Below are 17,903 nucleotides of genomic sequence, written 5' to 3'. Positions count from 1 at the left end.
TTTTAACAGGATAATGCTGTCTTAACAGCATGCTATGGGATAAATACACTAAAAAAAGACTTATCAAAGTAGTTTAATGTTAGAAAAATGTAATTGCGCTGCATGCAACAGCATCTTAAGATTTCAACTGTATTTCACTTCAAGGAAGGATGTGACTTATGAACATTTTATAAATCTAATCTCAGAAAACAATGGCCTGAATAATCTGTGCTTTCGTGCAAAATGTTTATGCTGTTTACCATACATCATTTCTTGACCATTTCAGTGTCAATAAGATTGTAGCATTTAACCTGATACTGTAGCTAATACCATTAAATTCATGGGAGTATATTTGGATTTTTTTAAACTTCTTTTGCTAAAAGATATGCAATTGTTTTTAACTTGTGATTTGGAGCAAAGACAGAAAACCCAGCTTACTCTTGCCAATTAATGAAACATATAATGATGCCATTTTTACTATGGCATTTAAAAAATGTTATTATCACATTAAGTATTCTTACTTTTGTTCCTGTTTACGCTTCTGTTACAGAGCTCAATGTATCACTCTTACACACTGGTCATTTTTACATACCTTAATTATTTTGAGAAAGTAAAGATCAGCATATAGTTTTCTTTTACTGTCCTTCATTCTTATTTCAATCAAATGTGATTTGTCATGGAATATATATAAGAAAATACAGTAGTTAATATATTTTTTTCAGAAATTCAACATAATCTCTGCATCAAAGAGAGAATAAAATTAGTCGAGGTTCTAAAGAAGTTTGAGTTTCCACTATCGTTCTCACCTGTTTCTGTTTTATTATAAAGTGGCAAATATAACTACCATTATAAATATACAATTATATATAAAATTTTGCATTTGAACCATTTTTTGTTTTTCTGAAACTGAAGATCAAAAATAAAATAAAACTCTAATATATCCTGATTTCAGAAGCATATTCATACATTTATATTTGTAGAACCATCCTCTATTTCAATCACTATTTAGTGATTCTGACATTAAAAACAGAATTTACAATTTCTATAACAGAGAAATAATCACAGCTTTTTGTGCTGTTAAAATCAGTGGGGAATTTTTATGCTTCATTGTGTTACATTTTGCTCAGATAAAATTAAGCAATACCATGGAGAACCTTTTCAAGAACAAACAGAGTTGTAGATTCATCTGTGAGGATAAAATAGTCAATTCGCTCTTTCTGGATATATTATAAAAACTTAATCTTTGTGTAGTCATTCTTTGTTACCAAGAAACCAGTGGTCCTATTTTAAGACTTTATCACTTGTCAATAAGCAATTAAGCCATTCTTCATCCTTTGCTCTTGCATCAATACTCTCATCTCCTGGCAATGGCAAACAAGACCACACATCCAGATACAAACGGTTATTGTCTCAAGTAAAGAACTTTGCGAAACAGGTGTTCTGAAGTGGGAATGATAAAGGGACGCTCTGTTGCCCTCTGCTTTCCTGAAGCACAAAGGCCTCTATATCAGCAACCGTAACATCAACACCACCTGTCTCTTCCTCAAACTTTCAGCTTCAAAATGAAGATTTTGACCAGAAAAACATTCTTGGGGTTTCTTGTGTTTTGATTTCATGGTTTAGTCCACGGGTTTTGAAACATGTAAGAATAAGTACTCTCAGAATAAACATGACTTGATTTACATATACATTTAACATAAGTGTACTAGGAGCCATAATTTTCTTGAGACTATTCCAACACATGCTTTAAAGACCGTATTTCAAATAGGGAAGCTTAAATTATGGATGAATTCAAGATTCAGAAATCAAACCAATGAAACCTTTTTTAAAACTTTTTCATATTTTGAAGTATAATGGGCCAATATATATTTATATTGCAAATGTTTTTAAAGACAGCAAATACTTTTTCCAAATAAAACTTCCATTTATTTTCGAACCAGACAGCAGTTACACAAACATTCACCCTGTGCTCTGAAGTATGATTTTTTCGTATATGTGTAGAACAATTACAAGTGTTCCAAATTATTCTTTGAAATGAATTGGAAATGAAACAAGGCTAATTTCCAAAACATTTTTACTGCAATGAATATTTGCTTAACATAATATGGAGAAACACAATATGCAATTTTTTTTTGAGTTGGAAACTCTGCTTTTTAAGTGATAAGGAGACAAACGTAGGCCTAGGTAACAAAGGACTGACAAGGTGAAGAGATTTTGTTTGAGATTTATGTCTCTAACATTTTTCACTTAGTTGCAGAAAGTAGATCCCATCACAAAATTATCAGTGGAATTAATGATTGTGACTTCCATCAAATGTATTACTTGTGAAATTGACAAGCGTATTGATTAGTATCTGTGTTTTACCACGAAAGCTCAAGTGATTTCATACGAAAAGAACAGTGACCCATTTTGTTGATGTCTCTATTTTATTATTTTTTTCCAAAGAAAATAAGGCTTTGTGCTTGGGATTTGTTTGGTCCTGGAAATGACATGTGTATTTATAATCATGTTGAATCAAGAGTGACAAGGAATATACAGCCAGGTTTTTATTTTTTTTACAAAGATATTATTTTCCTATAACAGCAACATCCCTTTTAAAGTTTTGTTTTTCTGTTTGACTTCCCAAATATTTTGATTAAATAAATACCTCTGACAAGCTGTGCTCAATACTCTTGTCTAAATGCATGGCATCTATCTTTCCAAAATGATGTGACTAAATCTTTGATTTCATCCTCTAAACCCCTGAAAACAGAAATAGGATACTTGGTGAAGGACACAGACTTCTGTTGCAGAATAATGGTTGTACAGAGTGAGGGAACCTATGCTGATCTTGAAGGAATACAGCAACCAAATGGCAAGGTTTGAGGTGAGAGCCTAGAGCTTCTGCAAAGTGTATATATTTTAGGGTCATATTTGGAACAATACATGCTGGACAGTAGAGATAATAGGAGAAGTTACATGCTAAGTCTTCTTGTTGATAATATCCATAAATCTGCAAACATTTGCTATCATTCTGATTTATTTTGTTTCAATTTGGATGTCTCTATTCTGTTCTTGATTTGTAGGACTAACCAGATCTATTTATTTCAATGCAAATGTGTAACATTTATGTCTCTTCCTTAATTAAAAAATATTTTAGTGTCTTTGACTGTATTTGCCTTATCTTACACTGAGTTCTTTTTCATTATTGACGCCACTTGCAAAACCCCTGAAGTTAGGGCTGCTATTTTAATGCTACTTGTCTATGTCCCTTGGAAATTTAGTGTACTACTGGCATTCCTCTGTGTTCTAGAAGATAGAATTTATTGTCAACTAGACTTACAAATGAGAACATATAAAGCAAGAAATAAACTACTGGTTTAATAATATATATGTTAGAAATTTCACAGCCCCACCTCCCAATTTTGTGGCAGATTTTGGAAATGCTATATAAATAAAACAATTTACTTTGACCCATTTCCTAGGATTTATTTCTTATGTGTAACAGCTCTTCCTGCTATAAAATATGGCCTAAAATGCTCTTCAAATAGCTAGCCACACATCTACATCCTCAAAGGTGTCCGGAAGGCACAAAGTCAGACCCAAAGGCAAGAGTGAGTAATTCAGACCACACTGCCTGGACACAGTAATGGAAGAGAATTCTAAACTTTAGCATTCCCTAAATTATCCAAAATAAAGAAGATCTTGGATTCACAGATTTGATGAGAATATGACATATCTTGGGAGAATCTGAAACTTCTCATGAGAAATTAAATCAGTGAATGCTGTTACATTCAATGTAAGACTAGGCTTTTGCATAAAACAATCTGAAATAACAGCTTCAAAAATAATGTTTAAAACTTTTCTTGGAGCTGCATGCTTTCTGGCTATATCTTACTGGTATCACAACAGATTATATAATCATAAATGCCTAATTTCAAGATGAAAAAAAAATCCCAGATGCAGAATGTAGGTCAGTGTTGATTCCAGGTTTCTAAACAAAATACAAAGTCAAACCATATCCGACAGCATACAGTTAGCCCATGTTTCAGCTATTTAGCTATAACATCCATGGAAAAGTCCAATATTCTAAAACCCTTTCCTTCAAGATGATAACTTTATTTCATCTTTATTAAAGTTATGTCTTTATTACAATCAACCACTATTAATAATAAGATTTTCATTTAAGGTGAAGTTCTGATTTTTTTCCTTTGATTTAGGTGTACTAATTTGAGCATGTGAATTTTCTACATTGCAAGAGGCAAGCTTTGTTCTTTTTTTGTCCTACACAAGGAAGATTTTGAGTGCAAAATCTTTGCCACTAGGTCTTGCGTTGCCATTTTATTTTTCTCTCCTTGGGTGAGTAGATTAGAAGGACATGGGAAGGCAAGGGGAAGGGTAGGACTGAGAGGGAAGAAGGGTTCTCAGCTATGTTGAATCTTGATTCACGACTTTGCCTCCATTCATGGTTGGGGTTCCAGAACTTTTCCTTGAACGCCCTTGTTTTTCTCCAATTTCATGTAGTGATGGTTCTCTATACATACACACTGGAAAGACAAAATGCAACAATTACTCATTAGAGTCAGTACCAATTCACCCACAATAAATTCTCAGATTTCATTTTTGCAATTCTTCATTCTCATCATCAGCAGTTTTGCCCTCTGTAAGTGTTGGAGGGGCACACATAGTTCTGTTCTAGTTCTTACAGTCACAACCTTTTAAGCCTTCTTAAACTGTAGACCTCGGAGTCTTCTCTGTTTACTTAAAGATAAGGATTGAGTCTTTGTGGTGTCCTAATCTATACAATAAGATTTTCATCCAGTTACAGGGGGATATTCAAGTTAGAGCATTTCAAAATAGAAACAGATATTTTAACTTTAGTTTTTAGGTTTGGGAAGGAAAAATATTTACTTACATGTTCCCATCTTTACCCGACTACAAGAACTGTGAAACTGGTATGTCAAAAGAAATGTTTATTTGTAATTTTCAGAACACCATATGTAATAAATAATGAGAGAGAAAATATACAAAGGAAAGATAATGAAACAGTTCCTCCAACTGGGATAAAATTCTTTCATCTGCAATAACTAATGCAGTCCAAGATTTTTTTAATCACTAACTGTAAATGTGATTATGCAACTCTGAGATCTCAGTTATATCTATATGAACAGTTTCTTCTCCGCTCTCTAGTTTGGCTCAATACTCAGTCATCAGTGAACTCCCATGCCTGTTGTTAGGTGATTGCATACAAAGAACAATGTCTTCTAACTCCAATCTGTTCTTGTAGGATAGAACCTATCAACATACAGATTATATAGTTCAACTTCTTTATACTGTTGTGAAGAAGAAAAATATAACTGTTGTGGATTACATAATATATTTTACTAAAATATCAGGGATTATTTTCATTCTTCATTTAGGGACAGCCGGTTAGTTAACTATATCCACTGTTGAATATTCACTACAATGGTATAATAGCTCAAATATTATTTTAATACCAAATGCCTCTTTATTTTGGGCTTTGAGTAGTTAGAGTCCTCAACTTGTGAACCACTGTTCTCTTGTGCACCTCTGGTTCACCCTCCAAGTGGCTGCTACTGGTACTGATAAGGAATGCCAGCATCACAGCTGGTGGCTTAACTTGTTTAAACCAAAATGCTGACCCCCATATTCTGCATTTTAAATAAGCTTGATATTAATGTTGGTAAAACACAGACCACAATTTGAGTCCCACAATGTCTATACACAGACTATGTTTCAGTTCATCATCAAAAATTATTCCACATACACATTTTTAAGTGAAATTGTAAATGTTTCAATTAATTTATTGAGTGGCTCTTACAATATCTGCAGAGGACCTTTCAATGAAGTAATGGCCTATACAAAGCAAACTAACTCAGACATCCTTCAGTTTGCAAATAGCACAAGTTGGTAATTCACGTTGCTTTTTAAAATTATAAAAACCAGAAGTGCCTTATGAAAAATCCTAATCAGATATCTTCTTTATTTAAATATTACTTGTTTATTTATTATTAAAGATTTATTTTTTATTGGAAAGACAGATATACAAAGAGAAGGAGAGACAGTGAGAAAGATCTTTTATCTGCTGGTCCACTCTCCACTGGCCAGAACTGAGCCTATCCGAAGTGAGGAATCAGGAGCTTCCTCTGGGTCTCGCGTACAGTACAGGGTTCCAAGGCTTTGGGCCAACCACTGCTGCTTTCCCAGGTTACTACTCAGTGCCAGCCTCATATTCAAACTTTGAAGTTGCTTAAGTATGGTTGTTCTTTCCTAAATTCATTATAAGTAAAATATCTCTCTGTGTCTCTAATCCTTTTAAAGGATAAATGGATCTTTTTAAAAAGAACGTATGAATGAACAACCCAAGTATCAGGCAATAAATGAATAACACACACACATACAAAAACAGAATGCAGAAGTGTTTTATAAAATGTACTATAAATACGAAATATGAGCTAAAATAATTGAGTGTAAGTAAAAAGCCAAAACCAATAATCCCTTAAAATATTTGTAATGTCAAATAATGAAGGAAAGAGGAATTGGGAGAGGGAGAGAGAGGGAAGGAAGTATGGCTGTTTTGAGAACTGTACTCAAGGAATAAAAAATATGATTTTTCATAAAATTGTAATCTATTTACTTTTTAAAAGTTGTATTTCTTTTTACTGGAGAGGCAGACTTACAGAGAGGAGATACAAAGAGAAAGATCATCCATCCATTTGTTCACTCACGCAGTGGCCGCAATGGCTGGAACTGAGCTAATGCAAAGCCAGGAGTGAGGAATGTCCTCCAGGTCTCCCACATAGGTACAGGGTCTCAAGGTTTTGGGGTACCCTATACTGCTTTGCCAGGCCACAAGCAGGAAGCTGGCTGGGAACTGGATCAGCTGAACATGAACTAGCGCCCATATGGAATCGCGGCACAAGCAAGGCAGGGATTTTGCCACTGAGCCATCATGCCAGCCCTTAATATTAAAATGAAAATCTTAAAACTTATTCAAAGCATTTAAAAATAATTATTTTGTCTATAATAATCCTTTGATGAACATAGATAATACATTAACAACTTCATTTTTTAAATATAAACGGACTTCTCTAGTCAGATAGTAAGTATTGCCAAGTTAAGATCATGTGGTTTCACATTCTTAATGAAGACACTTTAATAGACTCAGAAAAGCAAAATTCATCAAATAAACAATGCACAATATATAACAGGAGTCTAAAATTCCTCCTAAGTCTCCCATGTGGGTGGTAGGTGCCAAAGCAATAGAATCATCCCCTACAGCCCTCCAAGGCACATCAGAAAGGAGAGGTTCGTATGGGATGCTGAAAAGCAGGGAAATCCTGACATGTTACATTACAACACTGGCCCCAAGTCAATGCTATTTTACTAAATATTCCTAACGATGTCCTAAACTGAAAACAAATGCTGCATAGTATAACAACCAAAATGGCACTGTCAAATATGAGAACAAATAAGAAGTGTTGGTAAGTATTTGGAGGAAAACTGAGCAATAAGGCTAGTAGAACTAACTTAAATAAGAGCTAAACAAATTTCTTATAAGAATATGTAAACCGCAATCATAACACGCATGAGTCTAAATTTGAGAGTACATGAATAGATGTTGCCTTCAGTAACTATGTGGCTAAATAAGGACATTAATTCAATTTCTAACTAGAAAATGTCTGTGTTACATGACAATGATATAACTAATTAATTTATTTGAGAAATATTAGCCAGACTAAAGCTGTATGAATTCTAAATGCAGCTGTTAGCAGCATTGAAATTTATGACTCCTTCTGGTGTCCTGGAAATACATTCTCAATTTCTTATGAACTAATTTAGTCGAGGCTTCATTACATACATGAGGCCTTTTGCGCATCTAACTCACCCATTCCAAGTACCATAACTTTGACTACAATTGAAATGTGAGGTAATCTAATTCAACCTAGCATGTCTTAATTGACTGGAATACTCAATTTGGCTTAAAAGAAACCTAAACAAAAAAACCAATGATAAATCAGCATTTGCTAATCCCACATAAAAATGAGAACCACATATGCCTCAGTTTCTAGTGAAATTAATCACAGTGTTATTTGCCTCTCACTACAAACTTCGAAATTCTATAGTCAATGCTTCATTGATCTTCAATCACACACCACCAAGAAATTGGGAGAAACTTTTGGAAGCATGCCTATGGCTCTACAAATTTTTAAATCTCTATTTTCTTGAATTTTCCAGTACCTGGAATGAATAAAAAATTTAGTACTCTATTTCTTTTGATGAAAAGAATTTTCTATAGGGGCTCGGCAGCGTGGCCCAGTGGCTAAGGTCCTCGCCTTGATCCCATATGGCTGCTGGTTCTAATCCTGGCAGCTCCACTTCCTCTCTCAATCTCTCCTCCTCTCAGTATTTCTGACTTTGTAATAAAAATAAAATAAATCTTTTTTTAAAAAAAAGAATTTTCTATACCAAAAATAAAATGAAAATCTAACGAAATTCAACCAAAAGGAAACGAACGCCTTAAGCTCCACCAGGTCTCAAGCATTAAACTGTATTAAATACTCTAAAATGTACCAGTATGTAATTGAAGTGTTTAACTGAGTTACTCTGTCTCTCATTCTCTCTGTAAGTCTGACTGCCTTTCCAATAAAAATAAATACATATTAAAAAAAGAACAAAACAAAGGTTGAAAGAAACAAAGGAGGAAAAAATGGAAGGAAGAAGAAAGGAGGAAAGAATGGCAGAAGGAAAGAGAGGAAGAAAGAAGGAAATAAAGGAGGAAAAAGAAAGAAAGAAAGAAAAAGAGAAAGAAAGGAGGGAGGGAGGAAGGAAGGAAAAAAGGCAGGTGGTTAACTGTAACTTTTTCCTTTTCCTATATTACTTTTATGGGAAGCTATAGTGCCTAGTAATTGAATGACATTCTGATGCTCATTACATGTAATGGCTCCATTATTTAGCAGCCCTCAAATGTAACACCTTATTCTCGCCAACTGTGGGTGAAGAACCTGGAACTTTAAGAAGTGCAAATTAATGGACTAACACAGACCCACAGGATTTAAAATGTATTAGTTAGAATGTAAAAATACATATTTTTGTGTGTTCTTCATTTGTTTCTGAGGCATACACAATTTGTACAGCTGATATCCTTAATATATGTTCGTAAATCATTTGAATCACAATTAAACTATATGTATTTGAAAGAAAGAATTCAAAAAGTTCACAGAAAATGGAATTAAAATTTAAGTTTATTTTGATGAAAAATGTTCCATGCATCAGATAATCACGGTATACATTTTTCATGGACTTTCTGAAGAACAGATGTGCTACTTTCAGATTTTCTTGCACAGAATGAAAACACAAAATACACGCACCACTTACAGTAAGGATACTATGATGTTAAATTAAACTATAATAGTTCTGGTAAATTTGTCACTTTCTAACTATAAGGTCCTCACTGTGTTACAAGACCAACCTGAATGCCAGTTTCCTCTTATGTAAAAAAGAGATAATAAATATTAACCAGAAAAGTTACAAGGTTTTAGTGACTATCAAATGATACCTTAGAGAATCTGGTGCTGTGGCACAGCGGGAAAAGCAGCCATTTAAGACTAAGTGGCAGATGAAGACCCAAAGACTTGAGTCCTTGATGCCCAAGTGAAAAATCTGGGTAAGCTTCATGGTTCTTGATTTCCACCTGAGATAATTCTGGATTTGTGGAGTCAATCAGCAGATGGAAGACCTCATTTGCTTCTCCCCCATTCTCTCTTTTCCTCTTTCAAAGCAACATTTTTTTTTCTTAAAATGATACTTCTATTAGAGTTGCAGTGATAATATAGTATGTAGATGGCATATGAAGCCATATAGCACCAGCTGATTATTGCCACTGGATTCCTGGCCAATTGTCGAAAAGTTGAGAGTGCTGGTAATAATAAGGAAAAACTAGCTATAAATCTGAAAGTTAATACTGCTCAGTTGTTTATATGTGGACAGGCTGTGTGCGGTGTCATTGCATCTTTGCTGACTAAATCTGTTTTCAAGATGGAGACGATCTGAATTTTGCTTTGGATTAAATGCATAAATTACAGAAGAACTGTTATCTTTTATCTGTTTGCATAAAAAATGAAGCGTGATTAAAATTTTTAACGCTACCATTTTAATCAAATTTTCCTTGGCCCTCTGTAATTTTCAGGAAGTGGAAAGGTTAGATTGCTCTGTTAGCTAATGCACCATTAAAGATATTTAATTGTTTTAATAGCAGATCATAGAAGGGCATGGAGAATTAACATGAAGCAATTTCATGCCTTAATTACTGTCACATGCAATCCAGTTGGAACCAACGGGAATTTTAAGTGCTACTTTGGAAGCAATGCATTCCTGCAAGAAAGCATCCAGCATGCCTTAAATATTTATTATGAAAGAAACCTAGATGAAGGGTACTAGAGGAAGAGGTAGGAGAGCTTCATGAAAGTCTAAATTCCAAAACCAACAAAAAGCTACTTTGAATGAATTACAGTAGATTGCAGATGGAAAGCACTACAGGCTGGCCAAGAACCAAAAAAAAAGGAATGACAGGAAAACACAATTACCATTTCTGTAATTAAAACAACAAGGGATATAAAAAGTAGTTATTTCTTCATTCTGTTTTTGTCTTACTTTGGTTGAGTTCTGAAGAAAACAAATAAATCATAGGGTTCTCTCGACACTTATTTTAAACTAAAATATCAAAGCAAATTTTTAAAAAGATTTATTTATTATTTTTATTACAAAGTCAAATATACAGAGGGAAGGAGAGATAGAGAGGAAGATCTTCTGTGCAATGATTCACTCCCCAAGTGACTGCAACAGCCGGTGCTTTGCTGATCTGGAACCAGGAGCCAGGAGCTCTTTTGGGTCTCCCACATGGGTGCAGGGTCCCAAGGCTTTGCGCCACCCTGGACTGCTTTCCCAGGCCACAGGCAGGGAGCTGGATGGGAAGCAGGGCTGCTGGGATATGAATCCGTGCCCATATGGGATTCCAGTATATGCAAGGTAAGGACTTTAACCACTAGGCCACCATGCCGGACCCATAAATTTTCTATTTTTCTCTTCCCAATTCAGAAGTCCAAATTTGTTTACTTCTTTGATTTCTTGTGTAGTTTTGGGAAAGATTACTATTTTTCTGTAAAAAAATTCATTTTTCCTCACCTTTATTCCTCATTTAGTGCCACACCATGCAGCATTTATTTAATTAATAAAATAATAAAAGAATGCCTATTTTCCAAGTGGGAATTAAAAAGGTACCTTACAATTAATATGACAATTCTCTAGAGATATCTGAATTTCTTATATTGTATATTAGAAGTTATATACAATATATAAATATATACTGTTTATTATATAATATACTGTATGTTTTATGCTCTATATTATATGTAGCATGTATACTATATATAAATATAAATATTAGAATAGTATATATATACACATATATATATATGTATATATATATATATATATATGTATATATAATGCATAGTAAGGCCTCGAGCGGTAGCCTAGCAGCTAAAGTCCTCTCTGAACGTGCTGGGATTCTGTATGGGCACCAGATCTAATTCCGGCAGCCCCATTTCCCATCCAGCTCCTTGCCTGTGGCCTGGGGAACCAGTTGAGAATGGCCCGAATATTTAGGACCCTATACCTGTGTGGGAGACCTGGAAGAGGCTCTGGGCTCCTAGCTTTGGATTGGTTCTCTCTAGCCATTGTTGCCACTTGGGGAGTGAACCAGCAGACAGAAGATTTTCATCTCTACCTCTCTTCCTCTCTGTATATCTGCCTTTCCAATAAAAATAAATAAATCTTAAATATATATGTTATAGTAAACATATAAAAATAATTTTATAAAATGTGATGTATGTAAACATATCATAAATATATAAAACACTATATATTTTAATACATAGTATATATTATATAATATGTGCATATTATATATACTATATATTTATTATATAGTATATATAATATAGAATACTATATGTTACATAATATATAGTATTATATGTATGCTATATATTCTAATATATTCTAATATTCTAATATTCGATTCCAATGAAACAGAAAGAGTTTATATTGGACTTCATCCTCAGGATTGATTGAGGTTGAAAAGGTTTTCAAAATCATTTCGGAATCTACATCCATATTCTTGATTTGAAAATTATCATTACTTTCATAGTGTTCACTTGCTATACTTTAGGTTAATTTCTTGGTTAACAATTTTTGTAAAATGATTAATATTAATGCCAATCTCTGTATAGTAACATATTCCAACACTAAAACAAACCTATCTTAATAATAAAAGGTTAAATGTAACATATTTAATATACTTCGTTCTATTATGTCAGAGAGACTAAACCTAATTAAGTTTGTTCTAACACATCAATCACAAGAATTTGGAGAAATTTAAATCAGTTGTAGTCTGATTTAATTAAAATAAGCCTTGTAAACAAGTATACCAAGTCTTAAAACTTAGTTGCAATAAGAATGACTTAGGGACCAGTACCCGCAATGGCTCAGTGACTAAATCCTCACCTTGCAAGTGCAGGGATCCCATACAGACACCAGTTCATGCCATGGCTGCTCCAGTTCCCATCCACCTCTTTGTGGCCTGGGAGAGCAGTAAAGGATAGCCAACTGAGAGACCTGGAGAAAGTTCCCAGCTCATGGCTTCAGATTGGCTCAGCTCTGGCTGTTGCAGCCTCTTGGGGAGTGAACCAGCCTATGGAAGACCTTTTTCTGTCTCTCCTACTCTGCTAAATCTGTCTTTCCAATAAAAATAACTAAATATTAACGAGAAGAATGCCTTGAGGGCCAGCACAGTGGCATAGTGGCTCAGCATGCTAATTCTTTCCATGTAGTGCTGTCATCCTGTGTAGGATCCAATTCATGTCCCAGCTGCTTCATTTCCAATCTAGCCCCTTGCTTATGGACTGGGAACCAAGAGCACAAGCCTTTGGTCCACTGAAACTACAAGGAAGACCCAGAAGACACCCCTTGTTCCTAGCTTCAGATTGGCTCAGCTGCAACTGTTGGGGTCATTTCTGGAGTAAGCCAGTAGATGGAAGATCTCTTCTGTGTTTCTCCTCTCTGTAAATCTGCATTTCACATAAAAATAAATGCATTTTAAAGGAATGATTTGTGTAGATTTTAATCTTTAGATTTCTACTCAAATCCTGATTTAGTAAATCAGCTTTAGGGTCTGAGAATTTCAGTTTTAAGAATACTCAAATGGTTATGATACTTTGTTTGGAAAAAGTGTTCTACAATATTCTGCTATGACTTAAACACACATTTCTCAAAGCAACATTTCTAACAAGGAAAATACAAAACAATTAACTGCACTCCTTGGGTTGTGTTTGTGTGTGTGTTTGTGTGAATATTTTATAATCTTCGCAATATATCAATTTGAGATGAGTCAATTTTTCCTTTATTGATTGTTTATTTCTTAAGTAGCTTTTTCAACTGACAGCGACTTTATTCAGAAACATCTTTCTTCAAAAGCTGAAGCCTTTGAAAAGTGCACACATTTTTTTCAGTGGTACGAGATGAGATCTTGAATACCAAACCACTTGTAAATGCTGAGTAATGAACTTGTGGGGGAAGGAAAGAGAAGAAAAGAAAGAAACCCCATCTTTTTCTTTGTCAAAAGGCATGTGGCTACTATATGTGGAAATTTAGGAGAATTTAAATCCTGGGGAGTTATTTATCTTTAATGTGAACAATGCTTTGGCGGGGTACAGGCAACCCACATAAGTAGAGGTTGATATGCAATATACACAGCAATAGGCTTAAGTAGCAAGCCTATCTGACTGTCTGAGTAGATGGTCCTGCAACTCCCCAGTACCACCCACCGTGTTCTAAGCACAGAATAAGGGCTGAAAGAGTAAAGGAGGAGGGATTGGCAAATCATTGCTATCTTGTGATCAGATGTAAAATCCTCAAACTTCTTCGGTCAAATCTGGGAAAACTTATACTTCAAAATACAATCGCCAACTGTATTGGGTTAAGGGTAGAGATGTTTGAAATAAAAAATAAAACAATGAACTATAAAAGCCTACTTTGGCTTTTACTCCATAAGGGGCCCAATACAAAAAGAAAAACCTGTGAACTATCACTATTTTGCTGCTTTTTTTTGCAGTTTTATTTACTTAAATTTTTTAAATTTATTATTTCTTTCCATGATACAGCTTTGTAGGTATAGGATTGCCCACACTACCTCCTCTTCGTCCTTCCCAATTCTACCCCCCATAACTATGTTTCCCTATATTACAATTATATAGTCCTTCAGCAATAGTCACAATTCAAAGATTCTGCTATCTAAATGTACCATGGTATTGTAGGTATTGGTAATATTAAAAAATCTAATACATTGTCAATGTACATTTAATAGGTTCATTGGCAGTCCATCCTTGATCGCCAGTAGAGATGCATACTGCAGTGTTATCCTCACCTCCCACATGTTTACGTATAAATGGTTTCAACTGGAGATCATTATGCTCAGTGAAATAAGTAAAAGACAAAAGCATATAATGTATTCTCTCTGATATAAGGCAACATCTATTTCTTTTCTAGCTGTGTCTTCCAGTTAAATGCTTACGTTGTCTTACAAAAAATATTATCGAATGTTTAATGTTTAAAGATATGAATTACGGCTAGAAATTTTTTAAATTCTGGCTCTTCATCTGAACAAATTTCATACACCCACCACCAATAACTGATTACAGAAATAATTCATAAAATTATACATTATTCATTCAATAATTTTACAGTGAAATACGGTTAAAGTACTCCTATATGTACATCCTATGTTAGATTCCATGAAGGTATGTGGTTTACCATACTTGTATAGATCGCCATGCAATGTGGGTGCTTCACGAATCTTTTTGTCTAAATTCTCATGTGCAGCAGAAATTTAATATGTTAGAATTCACCAGAAAAGAAGCAATGTATTCTAAGTTTCTTAAGTCCTAACCTGAAAATGGCATTCTCTTAACCGTTCTGATTACTTAATAATAAAACATTTTCCTTAACGTGTCATCCTACTTGTCTCAACCCTGCAAATATGTGAACTAGTTTGCTGTTGAAGTTGTATCATTACATAGCATTCTGGCCTTGTCATTTCCGGTTTTCTCAATATGCACCTATTACTGGTCTTCTGGTTAAGGGGCAGGACAGTGAAGAGATTAAACACAAGAGCATTGTGTTTACCTATCTGTATTGCAATGCCAGATATGTATTAATTCAGTGTGATCTGGGACAAGCAATTTAGTAACTTAAAACATTAGTTTCCTCATCTATAAATAAATACTAAGCATATTACATGTAGTATCTGTATCACAGTAAAACATTAGGGAGAGATCCACTAAAGGTTCCTAACAACGAGAAGCCAAAACTCCAGCTCAGGAAACCTGATTTCTAGATTTGGTTTGTGGGGAAAAACCTGTATGACCAGGCCACTGTTGACATGAGTTTCATATGGGGAGAAAAAATGAGAAACTAAACCCTACTCTAATACCTGCGGTTGACTGTTTAGTTGTCTCCATGTTTGTACTGAAGTACATAGAAAGTCGCACAACTAAAACAGTTCTGGAGCTAGCAACATAGCCATTTTACACATTTTTCTTGGAATCTGTAGTCATTCATCTAGACCCAAGACCGAAATTGATTCAACAAAAGGCAACTATAATTAAGAGAGCAGGTTATGGTTGTTCTGATAATAATTGCTGTAAGAGAGGGTTTGGAGAAGAAATTCAGTGTGTAAAATATATGCATAAAATAAAGTATGTAGATATCTTCCTTTTTCCTTTATATGTTCCTGAATTTCCAAAAGTAGTTAATGCCCATGCCCTACTTTGTTTTAAGAAATTACAAAAATGATGCAATATTTGAAAACGTAATTTGTAAAACACATCACTTTTGAAAATCAATATAGTTTCCGTGGAAGTATTAACTGCTTATGTACTTTCAGTTTCACCATAAAAAATAGGCATTTTCCTGATTTCCTTCGCACTGCACTTAGAATGTTATTGCCTCTCATTTCGTACCTCTCAGCTAAGATTGCATAAACCTGACTATTTATTATTCTCTTGAATCTTGCTGAGACCTAGAATGGAAGGGAGGGATTTAGAAGAAGGCGGTGGAGAAAGGTGAGGAGGGAGGGCTGGGTAGAGAGGACTCTAAGCTAATAAAATCTTCAGTGGTTAAGCTTCTGGCTTGTTTGGCTTACATGCCACACCGGTGTGCCTGGGATAGAGAGCTGCTTCCTGCCCAGCATCCTGTTATGCCTGATAGGCAGCACAGGTCAGACCCTGCACCGGAGCTCCTACCACCCACATGTGACTCCCAAGTTCCTAGATCCTGACTTGGGCCTGTTTTGGGCATTTGGAGAATCAATAAGTAGATGGAGGGTATCTCTCACTTTCTCATGCCACCTTTCAAAGAAATAGGGAAGAATCATTTTAAAAAATCCATGGTTATAAGCACAGAAGTTATGACTCAAATTAAATTTTTACAAAGACCAATATGCTTTTCCAGGGAGATAAAATGGCACATAAACACTGGGGGAAGGGGAAGGAGAACAGGAGACCCACATTATGAAAATACAGTGCAGGAAAGGAAAGCTCCATTTTGTTTTGTTAAAAACATAGGGAACTGAGAAGTTTGACATGGACAAGGAACTCTGAATTTCCCATTTGATTCAATGATTTGAACATTACATGGACTTAACAAGTATCTGTTGGCTACTGACGGTACTCCATGAGAACTATGTACTCTGCATGGTTCATCCAGGCTGACTGCTATACCTGAGATCTTGAGAGACACAAGACTAAGTCACTGCATTCAAGTGCTCCATTTCCTCATAGGAAGAGGTTGAAACAATTTTTAAAATTATGATAATGCAACTTTCTAGAGGAGAAAAAAATTGATATGCAAATACTTCGCCCACTGATATCACTCAACACGTGTTAGGAACATAGATGAAAATCAGTAAATGTGGTCATTCATATGCCATAAGTCTCTTAGTAATGTAACTTTGAGGAAACACTATCTATCTGTGAAATTGTGTCTCCTTAGCATAAAATTATTAATCAACTGCTCAAATTTGAAATAAGTGAGCAACGTTAAATAATCAAGGGACAGGAGTTGCTAGCTCAACTGAGAAAGATATTAATGCTATAAATCTTTATGAACTATAGAAATTAATACACCTTATTAAATTGATAAACCGCATAAATTATATAGACTATAGAAATATAATATAGTAATAATTATATAACAAGTATATATGTAATATAATAAATTTATAATAGATAAAATATAAGTATAATTATATGTTATGAAACTATAAATATGTTACATGTATAAATACTACATTTATAAATACAAATTATTTGTGTTTAATATATGTAACTATAAAATATAAATATATGTATTATATAACAATCAGATTGTAATATAATACATAAATATAATTATAATAAAATAATAAACTACATAAATTAATCAAGTATAGAAATTAGTAGAAAAATGAATTATGATGTTAAATAACTAATGACAATGATTGAGATGGTGATATGTGGTGTATTTCTAAAAGCTTTGGAAACCTTTCAGGTACTAAAGTATTACTGGTTTTTCAAGGGTGTTTACTGAGAAACTGAATTACTGCTTTCAACTCAAGAATCGAAATGACATTTCAAATGGTAAAGTGCTGAATATTTAGCAGAATTTCGTTTTCTTTTTTTTTTTTCTTTTGTTTTGCAATGAAAAGAAGTACTGTGTTTTCTAAATGTCTAACTACTGCTTTTTAAATAAGCCCTCGAGAGTAAAGACACATGGAACAGCACTGGGTCAGACATAAATCAGGATCCAAAGCAAGGAGTTTGGTTTCA

General features: G+C 34.2%; 1 protein-coding gene across 5 annotated transcripts in view; it reads right to left on the bottom strand.

Moving 5' to 3' along the window:
• Positions 1 to 1,908: 1,908 nt before the first annotated feature.
• Positions 1,909 to 17,903, bottom strand: part of FGF12 (fibroblast growth factor 12) — a 536,096-nt gene continuing 520,101 nt past the window's right edge. For 4 of the 5 annotated variants that reach the window (XM_058662113.1, XM_004577790.3, XM_004577789.3 and 1 more), the window contains one exon: positions 1,910 to 4,505. In XM_058662113.1, the coding sequence (XP_058518096.1) occupies positions 4,387 to 4,505 (119 nt within the window). In that variant the 3' untranslated portion in view covers positions 1,910 to 4,386. Of the gene's footprint in view, positions 4,506 to 17,903 lie in introns of all 5 variants that reach the window. The other variant, XM_004577788.4, reaches the window with a different exon arrangement.

The sequence above is a fragment of the Ochotona princeps genome, chromosome 3 (genome assembly GCF_030435755.1).
Source record: "Ochotona princeps isolate mOchPri1 chromosome 3, mOchPri1.hap1, whole genome shotgun sequence".
Classification (NCBI taxonomy): domain Eukaryota; kingdom Metazoa; phylum Chordata; class Mammalia; order Lagomorpha; family Ochotonidae; genus Ochotona; species Ochotona princeps.
Note: the sequence above shows the minus strand (reverse complement) of the source record. Positions and strands in the feature narration are given on the sequence as shown.